General features: G+C 41.0%; 2 protein-coding genes across 3 annotated transcripts in view; one reads left to right on the top strand and one right to left on the bottom strand.

The window, feature by feature from the left end:
• Positions 1-1,476: 1,476 nt before the first annotated feature.
• srrt (serrate RNA effector molecule homolog (Arabidopsis)) lies at positions 1,477-16,665 on the top strand. The gene is made up of 20 exons (XM_080749925.1): positions 1,477-1,495; positions 4,060-4,200; positions 4,495-4,637; positions 5,312-5,476; positions 6,536-6,724; positions 9,286-9,455; positions 9,855-10,018; positions 10,109-10,222; positions 10,333-10,516; positions 11,538-11,707; positions 12,247-12,308; positions 12,458-12,536; positions 12,725-12,916; positions 13,006-13,179; positions 13,650-13,803; positions 14,673-14,866; positions 15,131-15,287; positions 15,388-15,477; positions 16,230-16,329; positions 16,446-16,665. Exons 2-20 carry the CDS (start codon positions 4,081-4,083, stop codon positions 16,519-16,521), a joined length of 2,697 nt encoding a protein of 898 aa, XP_080606051.1. The 5' UTR covers positions 1,477-1,495; positions 4,060-4,080; the 3' UTR covers positions 16,522-16,665.
• A 1,417-nt stretch (positions 16,666-18,082) lies between these two features.
• Positions 18,083-21,614, bottom strand: part of mogat3b (monoacylglycerol O-acyltransferase 3b) — a 3,676-nt gene continuing 144 nt past the window's right edge. For both annotated transcript variants that reach the window (XM_080748849.1, XM_080748850.1), the window contains exons 2-8: positions 21,145-21,235; positions 20,765-20,872; positions 20,611-20,681; positions 20,110-20,314; positions 19,264-19,438; positions 18,918-19,102; positions 18,083-18,833 (exon numbers count right to left, since the gene is read on the bottom strand). In XM_080748849.1, coding sequence (XP_080604975.1) covers positions 18,679-18,833; positions 18,918-19,102; positions 19,264-19,438; positions 20,110-20,314; positions 20,611-20,681; positions 20,765-20,872; positions 21,145-21,226 — 981 coding nt within the window. In that variant the 5' untranslated portion in view covers positions 21,227-21,235 and the 3' untranslated portion in view covers positions 18,083-18,678. The remainder of the gene's footprint in view (positions 18,834-18,917; positions 19,103-19,263; positions 19,439-20,109; positions 20,315-20,610; positions 20,682-20,764; positions 20,873-21,144; positions 21,236-21,614) is intronic.

The following is a 21,614-nucleotide window of genomic DNA, read 5'->3' as shown; positions in this document are numbered from 1 at the left end:
AGGGGAAGGACAAAGAAAAGCATAAAATGTGACACACAGTCCATTGAATGATGAACAAGTAGACCTACTACAAATTGTCATTCTTCTTTTTCTGAATATTTTTTTCTGTATACTGTTAGTGTTAGGTAAAGCCTGTCTTTCCAATCAGACTAATGTGCATGTGAGGGTGTCATTCATCCTCAATTACAATCTGAATAGTATAGCCACTTTTGGCCTGTTATGAATAGAGCTTGACTATGACACAAGCTCCCCATATGTATGTTTAACTTGTCCCATGAGTTCATGTAATAAACTTTGATCTTAAGTATAATGAAGTGTCTACAACACTAAATCAATCAGTCTGACTGTCTGTGTCTGTATTTGTAATCTATATATCAAATGAAATCATTATAAGTAATTGTTGAAAGTTGTGCAATGGCATGTGTCTGAATACTTTCTCCAGCTAAATCAATTCCTTACAGCAAAGGTCATCACCACAAGGATCCGAGATAGCATGGTTTCTGTGCTTTTTCGACATTCAATTTGTAAGACTTACTGTACAAAGTGCAAAGTTAGAGTAAGTACCGTGAACATTTGTCATTAACCAACATTGTAAGTCGCTATGGGATTGGGGTGTTAAAGAAAAGAAAATATGCTGGAGAGATATCAAATAGAAAAACTTGGTAGCCTATATAGAACTATAACAGCAAAAATATAACTTCAGCTAAATTTGATTTGATTCCACCTCTATTGCCGTTTATAAAATTCCATAAACAAAAGGAATGTTTTTGTCTGTTTAACTATTGCATTTGCATCTGTGGTGCTGCTGCTTGATATGATGCTTTTTTGCATCCAATGTGCGGCAGTCCTCCAGGTTTAAAGTCTGGAGTTAAGTCCTAATATGTGATTGTGAAGACAAGAGGCCTTTGCAGACAGAAATATAACAAGACAGTGGTTCTCAAAGTGGGGTCCGGGGACCCCCAGGGTTCCTCGAGGGAGTTCCAGGGGGTCCTAACAGGTCCATTTGGTTCCATTTGTACACTCTTGAGAGTTAAATTAACATAGAAATCCCATTAAATGGTCCATAGCCTAATGCACGTCAAAGTGGGGGTCCTTAAAATTAAAATGGTTGAGAGTCTCTGCTAGAGCTGTAAAAAATCTTCTCTTATGGGGTCCCTGGTATTTAATTTCCACAACGTCCACAAGCTAATAAGTGTACATTTTGGGGTCCTTAACATAAAAAGGTTTGAGAACCAGTGTAGTAGTAATAAGAGAGAACAACAGATTAAAAGATGTGTTGACTGAAAATACCAAATTAGGGCTGAAAATACCGTTTCTTAACGGTAGAGCCGTAGAGGGCAGTAATAAGCCTTTGGCGTCCAGCCAGACTGCCGGAAACAATTCCAAGAAGTACCGGAAGTCAGTGGTTGAAATACTGGTTTGCGCCTTGCGCATGCGCAGGCTCGGAGGAGAACAATAAGATCATAGCCAAGAGAGCTAGCGCTCAAGCTAACAGGTATTTATTTCATTTACATTTGTATATTTACATTATAGGAAAGCTGATTCACATGTAGCTATGTGGACAATTAACGACATTTATGAAGGTAAAATATTGTGTATATTTGGGGATAAAGAGTACGATAGTTAAATGAACGTGGTGGTTATCTAACAGTTTAACAATTGCAGGCACGTAGCGGTAATGTAATAAGCGTGTATTTCACTTAGATCTTTGTTTTCTGCAGTGGTGGGGAAAGTAACTCCCATTCCTTATGTAAAAGTATCAATACTGCAATATAGAAATATTCTGTTGCAACTTACAAGTAAACGTCCGGAAATCAACATTTACTTGAGTAAAAGTATTTTAAGTAAAGTAACTTGTACTTAGTAATACTTTTGTACTTTTACTAAAAGTACAAAAGTATTGGCATCAAAATATACTTAAAGTGCCAAAAGTGAAAGTAGCCTACTCATGATTATGCACAATGTCCCATTTCAAGTTTTAAAATGTATACAAATCTTTTGAAAATAGAAGATCTACAAGTTCACAATAAATGTGTCGCGATGCGTCGCAGATCTGCTATTTTCAAATGACCGAAATGTATATGTCATAGTATATTAGAGAAACAGCACATTCGAGACGCGGAGCACTCGTGGTGCGGCACGGGGCGGAGCAAGCGGTCGCCACACCAACGTACTCCAGGCGGTGCGCCGCTCTATTGTCCACGACACTGCGAGCGGCTACCGAAGCCCCCCTGTATCCACGAAGCCCAAACGAGTTACGAGGCCCCCCTGGGTCCACGAAGCCCCAAGCGGCGCGAAGGCCAGCGGACCTTGGTCCTGCTCTTCGCCCCCGAGCGCCGCAGGCGCGAGTGGCCGCGAAGAGCGGGCCAGGGCCGCGCGGCCGGCGGAGCGCCGCGCGAGTTACGAAGCCGTGGTGAATGCAATCGTTATATTTATGCCCAGGCCGTAAGGCCTGGGCAAGCGCACGTTAAACGCCCTGTCCAAGTGACTACAATGGAGCTAATGGCTAGGCTAGGCTAGGCTAGGCTAGGCTAGGCTAGGCTAGGCTAGGCTAGTAAATAAAGAGTAAACACTTCCGGTCTGCGGCGAGTTCAAAGCGTGACGTAACTCTCTTATCCAGTGGCTGACGTCGCCATCTGGTGGTGATTAGTGTGTGGTGAACGTCAAAACGAGTGCTCCTTGACAACTTTTACTGGTTTCTTGAACATACTGTAACATATACACCGAAACAGGGTTGAAGTGATTAATGTATGTATATTAATATTTGCCCCTGAGATGTAGTAGGGTAGAAGTTAGCTCTGGTCCATAGCGTTAGTGAAGTTCTCCCTAACTATGTTCCTCTACATCCGTATTCCTTGGCAAAACCGGAACACCCCGCCGTCTGGTCCGAAAATAACAAAAACTGTTTCGCCCCTCTATCAAACCAAAGGTATCAGTAGACAGTTGAAAGCTTACTCTGCTTAGTGGACGCGGTCTGAGCCCCCCACCACACGATTAAAATACATTTCTAGGGCAAAATGAAAAATATTCTACCGGATGGAGACTCCATTTCTTCTCGTTTTTCACTATTTGTCGTCGCCATCAAGGTGCCAACTCACTACTGCCGCGCAGGTCAGAGGACCGAATTACACTGAGCATTAGTCTCACTGGGTGTTATTCAACTCTGCGACGTTGGAAGCGCTGTTTCGTAAAAACCTGGAAGAGCGTCTCCATCCGGTGGAATATTTTTCATTTTGCCCTAGAAATGTATTTTAATCGTGTGGTGGGGGGCTCAGCCCGCGTCCACTAAGTAGAGTAAGCTTTCAACTGTCCACTGATACCTTTGGTTTGATGAGGGGCGAAACAGTTTTTGTTATTTTTGGACCAGACGGCGGGGTGTTCCGGTTTTGCCAAGGAATACGGAAGTAGAGGAACATAGCGTTAGGGAGAACTCCACTAACGCTATGGACCAGAGCTAGGTAGAAGTAAAAGTATTGGAAATTGGAAATACCCAAGTAAAGTACAAATACTAATAAACTGTACAGTACTTGAGTTCATGTACTTAGTTACTTTCCACCACTGAGAGGATACCTATTTGAGCAGTACAGTCATTGTAAAAGCCTATTACATGCTTACTTCCTTAACTTAAGCATAGTGAGCTGTTGGCAATGTTGGCATAAGTACAAAGAAACAAAGTACTGGGAAGCATGGGAATCATATTAACGCGCCCAACTTAAACTATATTATTATATTTAGTTTTTTGTGTTATTTGGCATGACATGTTGAAGGTAATAAGTTACCTTTATTTAAATATTAATTTCACTTATTTATTTTTCCCACACACACACACACACACAAACACACACACACACACACACACACACACACACACACACACACATTGGGCCAAATGGCCAATTTTACATCAAGGTACCCAGTCTTCCTGTTACCTTGCCTTCAAGTGCTTTGGCACCTTGACTAAAATGTTTTAATTATTTATGTCCTAATTATTTGTTTAATGAAGATTGAATACATTATGTCCGGTAAAACACCGACCTCGTCAATCAATGTAACCTATAGCTGTCCTGTCTCTTTGTGGAGATGGCGGATAGCGATGATGAATACGATCGCAGGAGGAGAGACAAGTTCAGACGAGAGAGGAGTGACTACGACCGTTCGAGAGAGAGAGAGGACAGGCGACGAGATGACTGGAATGACAGGTGATAAAGAGGGGTGTTGCATACATGAGAGCGATTCATAGTTGGTTGCCTGCCGGTGTCGCGTTCCCGAAAATAGCCGGTCTACACACTCAGAACGTGTCACGCTGTGAGGTGTTGTGAGCAGTGGACCGGCTATTTTCAGGGTGCAACATGACGAGGCGCAACCAAATATAAATTGGGCATGAGAGGACTATTTGAGCTCAGGTAATGCCTCCACAAAACCCCACTGAGTTGTATTGTTTCTTAGAAAATTCATGGGTGTACTTACCTTTGTTTTTGCTTTTTCGTTTCCTGGCGCCAATCTGGCCGGGAGTGGGACCGAGGCAGGGAGCGGCGTAGCCGCGGAGAGTACCGCGACTATGAGAGGGGCCGCAGGGAGAGATTCTCTCCGCCCAGACATGACATGAGTCCCCAGCAGAAACGCATGAGGAGAGACTGGTGAGATGTGATGATGACGGTGTTGTTCTTCTGTGTGTACATCCATCATCTGTTTGTTGTTTTAAACCCATTCAGAACGGGTACACAGTATTGTGTATTATTATTCTATGCTTTAACCATTGAGCAGATATACAAGCTCACAGTGCGGCACCGAGTGCCGCGCTGCGAGCTTGTAGATCTGCTATTTTTGAAAAATCGTGAAAATTAGAATTTTGACCCGATTCTATGAGTGTCTTTTGAATCCTTCTAAGATCTTTTTGAAAAACCCATGTTTCTATGTCAGCAATCTGGCCAGCCATCGTCAAAGAAAAGGTCCTTTTCACTTAACTGGAGCTCAGTTAGTCTGTTCCTGAGAGACTACCGTGTCAGTGGTTCTCAAACCTTTTCATGTGAAGGACCCCCAAAATGATATTTATTTGGCCACGGACCCCCATCTCAAAATATTTAGTTCTAGGGACCCCCAGTAGCAAAATTTGAGTAACAAACGTTCGCTTTAAAAATACATACATTCAAAGATTTGCACAAATTTCAAAAATATCAGATCTACAAGCTCGCAGCCCGGCACTCAGTGCCGCGCTGAGTGCAAGCTTGTAGATCTGCTATTTTTCACTGGTTAAAGCGTTCAATAATTCTAGGCCTAAATTGGTTTTAAACTCCAGTGTCCCCCTAAGCAGGGATGACCATGGTGGAGACCCTTACCATGGAGGAGGATATGACATGGGATATGGCGGCGGCGGTGGTGGTGGTGGTGGAGGCCCCAGCTATGCTCCACCTCAGCACTGGGGTCAACCTGACCTCCACCTAATGCAGCCTCACCACGGCATCCCCATCCAGGCGAGGTAAGAGTTATCAGGGCTCTGACTGCAACACACACCCTGCTCTGGGGTTGAATAACAGGTGTCATGCAACAGTACAGTATGAAGGAGTGCAGGTTGTTCTTTCTCTTGTTGGATAATTCAGCACTAAAATGTTGGCTGACTTACGGGTACAGTTTGTCGGAGTTTCTTTGGTCATTTGTGCATTTGAAAACAAATCATGAGACATTATCTGGCAAAGTATGGGTATTAATAAATACACAGAAATTGCTTTGGTCCTTGGCACAGTGACCACAAGGCAAGGTATGTTGACATCCACAGGATATAACAGACAGTACGTTCAGGCGGTAAACTATTAGTTAAACTATTTATTTTTCCTTGGAGCCCTTCTTACGTCTGACAAAAGCTGAGACAACCCCCCCCCCCCCCCATACACACACACACACACACACACACACGTAATCCCTATATACTTCCCATACAACGAATAGCTAAATAGCTGATCTACAAGGTCACAACCAGTTACGATGGGACACGTTGTCTGTATGACAAGTTGGACATTGAGTAGATGAATAATGTGTTATGATAATGTGCAACATGTTTAGCATTCACGACAACGTCCAAAAAGACTAGGCCTAATCCCCCAACCCCACCCCATGTGACCCCACACCCAAGGTTGGGAAACACTAGTGAGTTAAACAGGTAGATATTATTGATTAGCTCACTTTGAGATGATGAGAATAGAATGAATGTACAATGTAGTATACAGATGCTCAGCATATCGTCGTTGTCGGGTGGAAACCTTGTATCTCCAAGTTTCAAATTTGTACGTTCTTTCGCAAAGTAAAGCCCTGCTTCATCATACAAGGCCATCGCACAAAAGTGGTGAAAACAGCAGATCTACAAGCACACAACGCCTTGCGGTGCGAGGCGTTGTGTGCTTGTAGATTGGCTGTTTTCACTAGTTTAAATCATTTTTAAAATGATAAATGCAAAATGAACGGTTTTGGACATACAAGGTTTCCACCCAACATTGTTTGGGAACAACTGATCTAACGAGTTGTTGTGTAACATTTACATCAGGCTTGGCAACATCCATGACATGGACTGTGGCCCCCCTCCTCCGATAATGAAGACCTTTAAGGAGTTCCTGTTGTCCTTGGACGATTCTGTGGATGAAACGGAGGCCGTCAAGCGCTACAATGAATACAAGATTGACTTCCGCCGGCAGCAGATGCAGGATTTCTTTTTGGCTCACAAAGACGAGGAGTGGTACGTTTGTCATTCTTTGTGCTTTTACGCAATTAATTCTCTGAATATTAGTAGGTTTAGATGTAAAATGTATTATTCTTGTATTCTATCCATACCTTTATTGTATTGAAATGGCTGTGTTAAGTTGGGCCAGATTCTAATGTTGTGTGTGTGGGGGGTATCTATCTATTTATATTGTGATTAAATGTGATCAAAGCAGAGTAAATGTAACGTAAACATCAATGAGAATAGTGTCCCATCTTTAACTGTGGAGTGTAACCAATCAAAACTTGTCAAACTAAAAATATGCAAAGATGGCAGCCTGCCCCACACCCCAATTCTAGAACCAGGCCCATGATGACCAAAATGTCTACAGGCATTTCATTGCTGACCATTGACTTGCATTTTCATATACATATTCTTTAAGTAAAAAATTAAGTTAACTAGTTGATATTAGTTTTTTTTAATTAAGGTTTCTTTATTGACCATATTCACACTGCATTCATTGTGCTCTTCCTTAAGTAAGCGTAAAATGGGTGCTGTGTAAATCAGGGCTGGACGATTAATCGAAGTCTATGCAATATAATTTTTATATGACTATCGCACTGACGTCGCTCTCCGTTCCCATGTTTACTTATTTAGCCTACTTCTGAACAATCCCAGGTGTAAGTCAAGTGTAAATCACTCTTAAACAATGTAAATTATGTTGCTCGCTGACAAGTGCAGCTCTACAAGTTCACAACGTGTCTCATTGAAACACATTGCGAGTTTGTAGATCTGCTTGTAGACCATCAGTGAGCAACACCCTACGAGGAAATATAAATCATATTTGATACGACAACATTTAAACTTTGTTGACTGTCCAAAAAGTTAACTGGGTGCAAATTGTATTTTGAATATTAATTTTTAAATGTTCAGCAGTATTTAAGTTAATCACTTTGTTTAGGAGTTCTAAAACAATAAAGGAGGAAAACAGTTTAAAGCCTGTCTAGACAGTAAACGTCTCAGACACATTATTCACATCTACGAGTCGAATACATTTTATTTCAGTATAAGAACCGTGTGAGAATAATCGTGCAGCCCTAGCTTAAATCTAATCAATTGCTTATTTCTGCTCTGTTAACCTTGCAGAGATTCAGTTGTATGATCTCTGTTAATGCTTACTACACTTTTGTTATTTCACAGGAGTGTGAAATTGCCAATGTTGTGTTTTCTTTTGACATAACCATTCCTTTTCCCCTTCATTCCTACTGCTACCTTCACGACAGGTTTTTGTTTTTTCTTTGTTTTCGGAAGATGAGAACGTGGATCTCGTCCAGCAGGACTCGGTCTCTCTGAGTGTAGACAGCGAGGGAATGCACTGCGCACAATGCAGTTGCTCTTAGACACACAGTACCAGGGATCTTAGATAGTCAGTGAAGTGGTCTTCGGCGCATGGAGCCTTTTTCTCGTGTTCGTTAGAGTTTTATGCTTTTTTTTCCTCCCTACTTTCTTTTTATATTTGGACCAAATCGAATCCCAAAACCGAAATTGTGTGTGTACAGACACACCCATGGGGTGAAGTGGAGCACATTTTCACAGAAGAGAGAGATCCCTCTCAGTATTTATTTGTTATTAAACTGGGAGAACAAAAGGTAAATTAAGTCCACTAAATGGTAAAATTGATCTTTTTTAATGTGTACAGATTTAAATATAAATGAATGTTTACATTTTCATGATCTTTCTCCCTGTTGTGTTTTTGGTGAGCTGACCACAAGCTTTCTGATATGTGCAATCACTAGCTATAATCACAAATACATGCATACACTCATTGAAGGACCTAACACTACAGTAAGGATTAGGCAGTCAAATAATCAGTGTAATACGTTTCTTTAATCTGATAGTAATAAGCATAGATATGTTGAGTTCCACTGATCTATGGTCTATGCATTCTATGCTCTTCCCAAAAAGGACTCAAATGCCCAGCAGAACCTGACCGATATATCGGCCATTATTATTATATTATTTGTATCGGCAATTAGGCAGCCGACGTTTCAATTTATTTTATACACTTGCGCAACTAGGGATGGGAAGATATGAAACACTAACGTGAAAATTACATGTCAAGTTATTGTGACAAAAATATTTGCCATTAATGATATTATCGCGATAATCAAAATATAATTGAAACTTAAAATGCCACTATTGTTAACTTCTTCAACCCCCAGCATCCCTATATAACGTTTCCACCTTTTAGGTGTAAAAAACCTTATCACCTAAACCGTGATTTTGATGTGAATCACTCTTTAGGTGATGACCTTAACCTAAATGTGGAGTATGCAATGGGTCTTTAGACTCTCCAAAATGTATATCAGCATCGGAGCCCAAAATCTGGCATCGGTCGAGCTCTAGTTATTGGCTAGAGTTCCTTTTGGGGAAAAACAAGATGTGATTATAATTTGTCTGTAGGGAGTAATTAGAATTATTGCACCACACAGATGTAAGATACTACATGCCATTCAGTGACTAACTTGTGTGTCACGTCCACCCAACCCCCAATACCCTTCCCCGTCACTGTCCTGGAACGGTAACGCCGGGCACAGGTTCAGGTCCAAATACCACCCAGACGAGGCCAGCCAACTGAAGGCCGAGGCTCACAGTGCGCTGCATAACCGCCTGAATGTCTTCATGTTCCTCATGGAGAATGGCTGGCTTGATAATGTCTCTCTGGACATCGAACGCACCCCAGAGATCACAAGGGTCCTGGATGCAGGTGAGTACAATACACGCATACTTGTTTTGTCTATATCTCCTTACATTTCCTTCATCGTAAAACGTAAGCCATATTTTAGTATTTAAATATAAAAAAAATGCTGATCTACAAGCTCACATCTGCAAGTTCATGAGCTTGTAGATATGCCATTTTCGCCTTATCGCCTATGACATACATAATAGGAACACCAGATTTAAAGTAGTTAACGGTTTTATTTTGTTAGCGTACACTTTATTATCACCTCCATAAGTATCCTGGGCACTATTTTATACCCTGTAAAAAACAATCAAAATAGGCCACCCTACCAAACATCTAGTAGGCAGCAGATGCACAATGAATATTGGCTATGTGTTGATGGGTAGCTATATATTGAGCCATGATGCCCCCCTCGCCCCCCAGCTGTGATAAAAATGGAGGGAGGGACAGACCATGACCTTCGTATCCTGGACATGCCATCTGAGGAGGAAGAGGAGAGGGAGAAGTTGGCTGCTGTAACTGAGCCGCCCAAGAGGGAGGAGAAAGCCATAGATGGAGACGGCAAGCCCCCCGGAGAGAAAGACAAGGTACAGTCTGTCTTCTCTGTCCTGTTTGAGCCAGCTGGTGTTGCAGTCAACATGTCTGTGCTGCATTGATGTCTGTGATCTGTGCCACAGGAGGTCAACAATGCCAGCATGGACAAGGGTGCCGCCAGAGGCTCTGAAGGGGAAAGCGTCAAAGAGGAAATGGAGAAAGAGCCGGTTAAAGAAGAAATTCCAGAGCCCAAGAAGGTGTTTATCATCGTTCACCCTTAATAAGGTGTTGGAACCTCTCCACCCCAACCCCCCAAAGATACATAACTAAACAATCATCAATCCTTTTCTTGTCATTTGTTCATCAGCCAAGGAGGAAGAGGAAACACAGTGGAGATAGTGAGGATGAAGGCAGCGCCTCTGAAAGCGACTCTGACTCTGATTCTGACTCCATCTCCTCCGACAAGCCTGCCAAGAAGGAAGAGGTGGAGGAGAAGGATGACAAGGATGATGAGGAGGAGGAAGGGGAGGAAAGGGAGGAAGGTGAGGAAGGTGAGCAAAAGCAACGTCATTAATGCTTAATGCTGCGCCCACACCGGCAACTGTAAAAGATACAAAGCATATCTCTAATCTGTCGCTGTTGAAGTGTTGATCAACATGCTCTATTGATGTCAGCATGTGTCCGACGAGCGAGAACAATAGGAAAATATAAAGCTTGGGTTTAAAACTGGCTGACAGAAATAATTACTTTCCCCAGCTGGAATTGTGTGAAGAGAGTTGCTGAGTAGAAATGTGTGAAATGTGAAATTTGTGTCTTCATGTCGCTGGACTACTTTGAAAATGAATGTTAGACTCAGACTGTAGCTTTGTATCCGCCAGTGTGTACGCAGCTTAAGGCGCTCTACAGACGGACAGCGGTTGCCGCCGGGGCTCCCGCTTGGATCTGCTAGGACCGCGCCGCGGTGATACACTAACACACTCGCTCTTTGAGTAAACGCTGCGCGGTATTTCACAAAGATGAACACAATCCATCTCTCACCGCCCGCGTACGCATGCACAAACGAGCACGCTCGCGGGGATTTTCACGGGACTGCGCCCGCTCGCCTCGCCGCCTCTAAACTTCGCTGCGCGGACGAAATAGCCGCCCGCCTCTCATTGAAAATGAATTACTAGCAGGCGGTGACCGCGTACCGTCTGGAATCCCCTTAAGAGTGCATTTGTTCAGCGACGCAGACATGCAATACTGCATACTAACTAAATCAGCATTTCCCAAACAATCGGATGGGACCCATTCTTATGGGTTCCAAGTAAATATACCTTTTTACCTCCAAAGAAAGAAGAAAAAGAGAAAGAAATGCATAAATAAAATACACTTTTAAGAAAGGGGTAAAATATCAGATCTACAAGCTTGCATTGTGGACTGCTATTTTTCACTATTTTTTAAATGGGGCTTAATGATTAATTCATAAGGTGTTTTTTTTATGTCAGGGTCATGGAACCCCTGTACTAAATCATTTCACAGGGGAAAAAAAAGGTTTCAGAGTTCATGCTAACCAGAGTTTCTCTCTCCCAGCCAATGACAAAGAAAGCAAAGAGGAGAAACCCAAGGAGGAAGTTGAGGAGGATATTAAAGAAGAGAAGAAACCCAAGGATGATGCTCCTCGACCACGGCCTCTCCACAGGACCTGCTCTCTCTTCATGAGGAGTATTGCCCCCACCATTTCCAAGGCTGAAATTGTTGCTGTGAGTTGACCAGTGGAATTATGGTAACACAGCGACAGTGTCATGGCAAAGTGTTTATGGAATCGTTATAGATATAATTCAAGGTTCTTTAATTGTACCCGAGGTTAAGTTTGGGAGATTCTGCATCTAAAAACAAAACATGGCGGCAATACTGATTCCAGACATAAAAAACAAAACCTCTTGAAAACAAAAGAAGGTCATGACAAAGTGCTCTTACACACAGAATCTATTGTCACATCACAGATTTACAGGTGTAAAGCAGTGGATGAAATTATTCTTCTCGTGTGTGTTCCACAAGAAGGGAGAGGATAGAGATGGAACGAGAGCAGGAGAAAAACACTATAGAAACGGGACAGATTATCAAAAAGATCACAGAATGCCATTTTCTTTAACCATTTGGATCAATATCCTAACCCATTCGATTTTGACTAAATGCTAAATGTTCCAGCAATCTCATGGCTAAAATGTGGGGCTGGATAGTGTTAAAAGCTGAAGAAACCGATTTTTTAACGTTGCCTTTGTTTGTTCTTTGTTCTCAGTTGTGCCGCCGATACCCTGGCTTCTTGCGCGTGTGCTTGTCCGACCCGCACCCGGAACGCAGGTTGGCTTTCACCTAAAACCCAGTTCTTGTTTTCAGTATTTTATGGTGAAAATAATTGTTATACTGAAGGACCAATTGGAAGGTCGTTTGTGTGAGAGAGAAAATTAGAATTACATCCTCAAATTCTAAACAAAGCTTGTGCCTTGCAGGTTTTTCAGACGTTGCTGGGTGACATTTGATCGTAGTGTCAACATCAAGGAGGTCTGCTGGAACCTTCAGAACATTCGCGTAAGTCTCCCTGCAGTGAATGAAACCTTTAAGGTTACATAATACCTACATGTTTGACAGGATCAAATGATGTTTCTGTAGTGCCAGTTAATTACCTAGTCCATGTGCTATGTGGATAACCTACCATAATGTTGTTTGTGGTTAAGGGATGAACTTGCGTTTTATTCACTGTTCTGTGCCGTTTGCAGCTGCGCGACTGTGAGCTGATACCAGGTGTGAACAGGGATCTAGCCCGGAGGGTGCGCAATGTCAACGGCATCACTCAACACAAACAGGTGCTCCGCAATGACATCAAGCTGGCCGCCAAACTCATCCATGCCTTGGACGACAAAGGCGAGCTCTGGAACAACAAACTCCAGGAAGAGGCTCCGAGCACTGAGGTGCAGTACTTTCTCAAGTACAACACCTAGTTCTTAGCTCTCAAATGTGTTTTTCCAATTGCTTTTCTCATGGATTATTGTTTCAACAGTTGCCGGCTCAGAACCCCATCCTGAAGAATATCACTGACTATCTGATTGAGGAAGTGAGTGCAGAGGAGGAGGAACTCCTGGGCAGTGTGGGTGGGGCGGACGCTGAGGAAGGCGCCATCAAGGAGGCAAACCCTACCGAGACCACTGTGGAGAGGGATGACAAGCTTGTAACGGTCTGAATGCACTTCTTATATTGACAAATGCATATTTTTGCTGTCAAAACCATTACTTTTCAGGGAATGTAAAAAAAAGAAAATGTTCCAGTGGATCTTATCTAGTTCATATGTATTCATAACATTATGTTGTTAATACTTTTAATTGATTAAATATCTATAAAACCACAGACAGACTGAAACACTTTCAATCTGGCGGCCCTATTCTGGGCGTGTCATAGGTTTAAAAACATTTTAAGATAATAGCAAATCTACAAGTTATCACTGCATCGCATCACAATGTTGTGAGATTGTAGGTTGACTATTCTCACTACTTTTGTGCAACACTGTCAAAGTGTACTGTTATATGCCTCACCCACAACAACAATATTCTGAACATATAATCTGGTGCGCCATCAATGTAGCTACAGCGAATCATAAAATGGTCACATTTAGTCTCTTAAAAAGAGTTTTGCACTGTCACACCCTAGGTTTTGGACCGTCTGCTTTTGTATTTGCGCATTGTCCATTCCATTGACTACTACAACACCTGTGAATATCCCAGTGAGGATGAGATGCCCAATCGCTGTGGTATGGTCCATGTACGTGGACCCATCCCTCCAAACCGCATCACGCATGGAGAAGGTCAGTGCATTTGTGCAGATTGAGAGGACATTACCTGCACTGTCAGAAGTAGGCCTTTGATTTCATTGTGTTAAAATGACATGCATCTCAGTGCCGTGATGGACATTCCTTTCCTTGACAGTCTTATTAACTATATATAACATTCCCCACTTCCAACCTGGTGTACTATTTTGGGCATGTTGTTATAGGCGACATTTCTTTCTTTTCAAATGGTTAAAAAGACAGAAATAGCTACGTTATTTGTATTTGTTATATTATGTATGGTGCTTAAGTGGTTAAGATAAGATGCCAAGATACTACATTTTCTAGATTCCACACTGTAGTGTGTATTTTTTCTTGGAGGATCCTTGGAACAAATTATTTTGAGTTGATGAGGTCGGTGGCCAAATACATACATCATTTCAGAAAACTGTTGACATTTAGAGAAATGTTTAGAATCGGATCCTCAGATCTTTTGATGGGAAGAATGACGTGCACTTCACATTATGGGTTCAAACCTATTCATGACTTAAATCCCATCATGATTTTCGGATCACTATACTACCTGCTATTTAGTATTTTTGTCTGAAATTACAATAACAATGTTAAACACAAAACCAAAATTACTGTCTGCAGTGCTCAGATGTGTGACTTTGTAATTATACACTTACAAAACTATAATTGTAAAAAATCTGGACATTATGGATGTTCTTTGAATACTATGCAATCGTGTGAATAGGAGCAACTTGAACATCTTACCCCAACTTGAATCAGACCTGAGGTGAAATCCATAGATAGAACATCTAGCCTACCTACATCCAACCCTGACATGTTTTGGAACTTGGAAGCACTCGGATCAGACGTGTAACTGAACCATGTTGTGCACACAGTGACGCAGTGGCTGAAGTTGGTGGAGGAGAAGCTAAGCCCCCTGTACAGTTTGAAGGAGGTCCTGTCGGAGGATGAGGCTGTCAAAATGGGCCGAAAAGATCCTGAGCAAGAGGTGGAGAAGTTTGTGTCTGCCAACACTCAGGAGCTGGGGAAGGACAAGTGGCTCTGCCCCTTAAGTGGCAAGAAATTTAAGGTACAGTATGTGCTTGTCTGGGAATGTTACATTTCAGTTCATGGCTAACAAGGATGATACTTGACGACATTATTCAATGGCTTTATCTTATGGTTGCTTTTACCACAAAGGGATATTGATTGGATTTATAGTTCTACTATTCATTCTACTTTTGTGTTGTTTTGTTTATAAAACGCTGCAAAATGACTGGCCCTCTGTGGCATTCATGTGTAATTTATTTTGTTCTTAATGTGCTAATGCATGCGTTTTGAAATAAATTGTCAGGGTCCAGAGTTTGTGCGCAAACACATACTGAACAAACATGGGGACAAAATAGAAGAAGTGAAAAAAGAGGTGACCTTCTTCAACAACTTCCTTATGGACGCCAAAAGGCCGTCAATCCCAGAAATGAAGATGCCTCTTATGCCAGTCCCAGGACAAGGTACGGACCAGTTTTTCATTTTAATTATTTACTAATGAAGAAAAAGTTTAAAGTTGTATGGTGCTTTAATAATGAATAGGTATTTTTGTGTCTTCTCCAGGATTGCTAGGAAACATGCCGTTTCCCCCTCAAGGACCCCAGGGAATGATGGGTTTCGGACAGCCTCGTCCACCTGTGATGGGATATGGAGGTATGGCATTGCTGGATGTATTAAAATGGGTACACATCATTGTGTATTATTATTTTATGCTTTAACTATTGAAAAATAGCAGATATACAAGCTCACACTGCGAGCTTGTAGATCTGCTATTTTTGAAAAATCGTGAAAGTTAGAATATTGACCCGATTCTATAAGTGTCTTTTGAATCCTTCTAAGATTTTTTGAAAAACCTACGTTTCTATGTCATCAATCTGGCTCGCCCTGGGGCGCCTGGTGGTCAAGGCGCATACCACATACTAGGCTATGATGCCTGCTGGCGTCGCCGGTTCGATTCCCGATCCGGACGACCTTTGCCACATGTAATCCCCATCTCTCTCCCCATTTCCTGTCAGTCTACTGTCCTATCAATAAAGGCATAAAAAGCCCAAAAACAAATCTTTAAAAAAAAAACTTAACTGGAGCTCAGTTTGTCTGTTCTCGAGAGACTACTATGTCTGTGGTTCTCAAACTTTTTCCATGTGAAGGACTCCCAAAATGATATGTATTAGGCCACGGACCCCCATCTCAAAATATTTAGTTCCAGGGACCCCCCAGAAGCAATATTTGAGTTACAAACGTTCGCTTTAAAAATACATATGTTCAAAGATTTGCACACATTTTCACAACTTTTTCAAAAATAGCTAAAGCATTAAATAATTCTAGGCCTAAATGAGTGATTTCCCTTCATACCATACCTCCAGACTCAATAATAAATTGTTTTATATTTCTCCTTCTTCCACAAGGTGGACCTCCTTATCCGCCCAACCAGTACGGAGGGGGGCGAGGTAACTATGACAACTTCCGAGGACAAGGTGGCTACCTGGGGAAGCCACGCAACAACAGGTGATAACAGTGTATGGATCATCATCTTAGAGGAGTACTATTATCTTTACACCCTTCTAATAAAGTGTTCAGCCGTAGCTGGAGATTCACAACGGTTTCTTTTCTCACCATCACAGAATGGCACGGGGCGATCCACGCAACATCATTGAATATCGTGACCTGGATGCACCGGATGACATTGACTTCTTTTAAAAGAAGAATTTCCTCTTTAACTGATCTCCAGTCTGATGCCCTATTGTGTTTGTTTCAAAAGTAATTATATGATATTTTTTTGCAATGATTATGAAATTAGATCAGTGTTCTATTGCAATGTGTAACCTCTCAAAATAAAAAATAAATAAAGATGTGTCACAATGACAATTCAGGTTTAATTTTTCTATCCCAATAATATATTTATTGTTAGATTCTATTTTGGGGGGAGGGAGGGGGCAAAAATCACATGTGATTTATTGCACATGCTTTATCACAATAGCCTGGTTCAGACCCTGAATCGCTAGCCACACCCCTTTAAATTTTTGTTTTGGAGTGAAACGAAATGTCAATTCAGGCTGAGTGTCAGGCTATTATCACAAAGGTTTGTGGTTACTGGTTACGCATATCTTACAACTGGTCAAACTATTTGAATGGAGTTAACTTGTCAGTGTCTCGACTAGTAGGAGTCAATGGCATCTTTGCCTCAAGGGACAGAAGAATGGATTTTGCCTTCAAATGAACTAAGAAGCCAAACCATTTTCTGTGCTGGCTATTTTACAGTGTGCGGACATGAGGCTGTGTGGAATTGACCTTAAAGGGATATTTCATGTTAAGTCTAGTCTAGTCAGGCTTTTGGGAGCACCCAGGACAGTTTTTTACGTTTCTTGATTCAGTATTTAGATATTTGATATTAGTGTTATCAGACACACCCCCTTTCCTATACAAACCCAATGTAATTTCAAACTCCATTTTAACTATAATAGAATCATTGAAAACACCCATCTTTAGTTCTGGTGACTGATACTGCTGGTTGTTTTAAAAAAAAAATTTCATTTATTTTTAATATTTTGGAAAATGAAAAAAAGTAAATTAATTAAAAAGAAAAACACGGCCCGCTCACGTATTAGGAGGATTAGTAAGTGTTTTCGATGAATCTATCATGGTTAAAATGGAAATTAAAGTGTTTGTATAGGAAGGGGGCGGGTCTTATAAAATGAATATCAAATATCTAGGCCTAAATACTGAATCAATCAATTTAAACTGTCCCGGGTGTTCCCAAAAGCCTAATTAGACGATAAAATTACCATGTTCTTTTTTTTTTAAGTGAAATATCCCTTTAAAATGTACTGCACATTTGACCTTAGGTCTGGTACTGCTGGTTATGTATAGCTGTTGCTCTTATACTGCAATGTTTTCCTTTTACTTAACTGAGTTTAATCCTGTTTTCTTATAGATGCATTTCCTAATACACATTTAAAGTTGAAAAATAATAGGAAAACAGTTTACAGATTCATTGTGGAGATTGGATACCCTCTAGTGGGCAAAATGTTGAATAACTACAGCAAATTACATTTTTTATCACCCTGTCCCTGAACTACTATGGTAGTCAGACTGTCCCTGATTAAAACTTATGGTAGTCAAATAAAGGTGTATCAAACTCTGTTTTACTTGAAAGCTTGGATTAAAGAGGTTCGTCCGAAATACTCTCAAAGACAACAAAGTTGCATCTTTTTGGACATTCTAAATCAAAATGCAAGCAATAACAGAGAAACAGCATGTGTTTTGGGGCTGTAGAATTGTATTCCTTTCATGTACATTTAAATTATTAGACATACTTTACAGTAAATGTCATAGCACAACCACACACATTGCAAAACATTTTACACAGTTTTGGCACATAATCTAATCATGTACAGCACATTTAAATATCGGTATATATTTATTATGAGCCAAGAAACCTGCTTACTATGAAGGGTAACCCAGAACCTGTGAAGTTCTATGATGAGTTTTGTCTATATTACGATATTAAAATGACACATAAGAAAAGCAAAAGCTCAACACATTGCTTTGGGATGCGTTGTGAGCTTGTAGATCAGCTATTTTTGCTATTGTAGAAATGCCTCCTGATCAGGGGCCAAATTAGGTCTTGAGAACCTTTTCTGAAACCGAGCCTGCTTGTGTATGGAAACAAATCCAGAACCTGTGAAATGCATTACACAGCATTGTTAAGTAACTTATTGTAGCCAAAAAGGCCATATTTCTAAACAGCAAGATCTTCTCTACATCAGGTCCTAACTCTTTCTTTTCATTCAAGTAGTTCCACTGAAGACGGCTCTGCAAATCATCATTTGCATAGTTCATGTTGGAGTGAAGTGTCTAAATAATACGAAGTTCATGACTATCGGAGAGTCCACAGCTGACCTTATGTTCATGGAATAACTTGGTCAGGGCCTCCATATAAAGACCATGGTAGTGGTCCACCTCCGCGTCTGAAGACAGAGGACGCAACGGCACTGAGATGGGACTTCCCACTGAAAGAAGGAGAGCATTAGAAGAACAAATAGTTGGATACAACATGAAAGGTAAGCTTTGCCGTGAAATAACAAGTTACTCACCAACAGTGGTGACAGGAGTCCTGTATGGAAGCCATGCCATACGCTCGCCAAGAAAAAGACAGGGGGCAAAGCCCACAATCCTTTTAAACAGGTCCTGTAACCGCCGACCCACACTGCCCTCTTCGAAAATCACCTGGCGGAAGAGTTCATTCTCCCCAAATGAGTAAACTGGAACCAAGTCAGCCCTGAGGAGAATCCAAATAACACCATAAGGCTTGCTCATTTCATTTAGGTTTATTCAAGTGTTCTTAGATGGGCGTATTTGGGGTGTCTCGTCACTTAAGTCCTAGATCTGCTTGAAGCTTCTAAATCTATTTTTTGGAGAAAGGAATAACGGTATGCTCACCCAAACTCAAGTGCCAGTCTGACAAATCCTTTTCTCTGCTTCATGACCACTGTGTTGATACCAGGGGAGGATGCCAGAGACTCTGCAGCCCCTCCTATTATAATCACCACTGCATTTCCTTTTCCACTTTTTGACAGGAGATGTGTAAGACTAGGCTTGCTCACTGGATAAAGGCCTAATGAAACAAAAAGTTACAAACTATTAAAAAAAAGATAACGATAAATAACAAATGTGAGAGATTATGCAACTATCAAGGGTGTAGTTCATCCTTATCAGATGTCCACCTGGGTCACTGACCAATTGACCTTACAATCAGCTGAAGGCCCATCCCATCTTAGTTAGTGGTGACTGTACTGTATCTGGCAGGTGACACCCCCCCAAAAGGACCCCATCTGTATCCGATATGATTTTTTGCTATCATGCATACAATAGCAGATTAGCAGTAGTGATTTGTCATCCGTATAGAATCTGAAATACATTTTCTGTTTATTGTGCTTGTTGTTTTACACCACTCTAGTATCTCAGATTGACAGATTCTATCACTGCTCCAAGAGGAGCCCTTTGATTTGCTCAAGCACCTTCTGCCCCCATCTTACTCTTATCAGGCTGTAAACACACATTCCAATGCTGGAATTATACAGGTCAAATGCATACAAATTACAACAGCAACCACTCCAGGATGGCAGGGGCTACACAAGGTACATGAAGAGTTCTGTATGTAAAATACTGTTCTTTTATTTTTAAATATCTCAATTATTCAAATGTTGTCCACTTGTTTACATTTGTACAGCCTCAGAGTATATTATTATTACATGAATGAATGTATTTTATCTTTTTACAGTGTACCTGCACACATGAGATATTCCCTGAAGAGCGGTATCCTGAAGAGACCGGCCAGTACTGCCAGGCAGGAGCGCACACCAGGAAAGGTCTCCTTGAAGCCACAGTACTCTGTGGTGAAACAGACAAAGGCTCCGCAGCTCATGATGCCATGTGGGTGACATCCTAAGATGTAGTTCTTATTTGGATTCAGCTCGGCTGTCTTCACCAACTGGACAGGACATTTGAGGTAAAATAATATTTTATTAATATTTGCGTTAAATAATAAAACAATTAAACAGAGGTTTGTGCTGCCTGTTAATTACAGTACTTGGACTGGTACTGGTACAGTATAGGCCTACTTGGAGAAATCCTAAAATATTTTAAGATCTTTAGCCATATGGTTTATAAGAACACAATCATTCACAATCACACAGCAACCCGAACAATACATTTCAGTGCAAAAGCTAACGTTCCTATTAAAAAGAAATGCAGTCATGTCATAAATAAATACAGTTATCACCTTACTTTGACTGGAAAATAGTCTCTGTAGTGCTTCCACACTGTCCAGTTCCTCACAAATGCTGTCCTCCTGCCCCCTAGTGGAGACAGAAAGTAATGTGAACACACGGTTCTTAAAAATAATCATAGTAGTTTCTTAAGGAATAGGAAATGTACTTACCTCTTTCAGGTGTGTACCAGTCCCACACTAGCCATATGAAGGATAGAATTGCAAGTGGCCACAGAGAGGTAAACATAAGATAGACCAGCAAGGCAATGGAACCCACGGCTAAAGGTGAGGATAGTCGTTATGTGTTGTCAAAGACATGTAAAGGATGCCAAAAAAAGAAAGTGACAAGAGGAGATGCATCAGTGTTGATGAAAAATTGCTGTAAGATCTGTAAAAACTTAACAAACAACTGAATTTTTCATTATAATGGTACAGTTGTTGCATGGCCCATTGTGTCATCACAGGCCTAATTAAAATAGCTGCATGTATTGTAATCATTCTATGTGTATGTCATTGTTATAAACAAAATGGTAGTTATTTTGGAATCTCACCAAGGAAGAGGAAAGACAGCACCCATTGCAAAACACTGATGGTCTCTAGAAACTCCTTCCATTGAGTTTTTTCTTGCGTCATTCCAGTATCCTGTGAACCATAACATCAATGTCAATAACCACATGAGCTGCCATAATTACAGTTCATATATTGGCTAAATGATTTGACAGCCAAAGTTATAAATGCTGCTTTAGGCCTACCTGACATAATAGAAGGGTATGATACTATAGCAGTCATATTGCATAACTGATATGCACTTTGGTTTATAACCAAAGAGCATATCAGTTTTACTTAAGAGTAACACAACATGTGTGTCACGCAGCCACAAAATTAACAAAATGACGAAATATCTGTGTAAATATCTGACACGTCCATAAATCTATATTTCTTACTTGCTTAATGGTTATTTAGCTAGACCTATTTTATTGGTCAATTATGAGTGCTAAACTTATTCAGATGTTAAAGGTCA

Source organism: Nannobrachium achirus, assembly GCF_963921795.1.
Source record: "Nannobrachium achirus genome assembly, chromosome: 19".
Lineage (NCBI taxonomy): Eukaryota > Metazoa > Chordata > Actinopteri > Myctophiformes > Myctophidae > Nannobrachium > Nannobrachium achirus.
The sequence above is the reverse complement of the archived record's forward strand: the minus strand, read 5'-3'. Positions and strand labels throughout refer to the sequence as shown.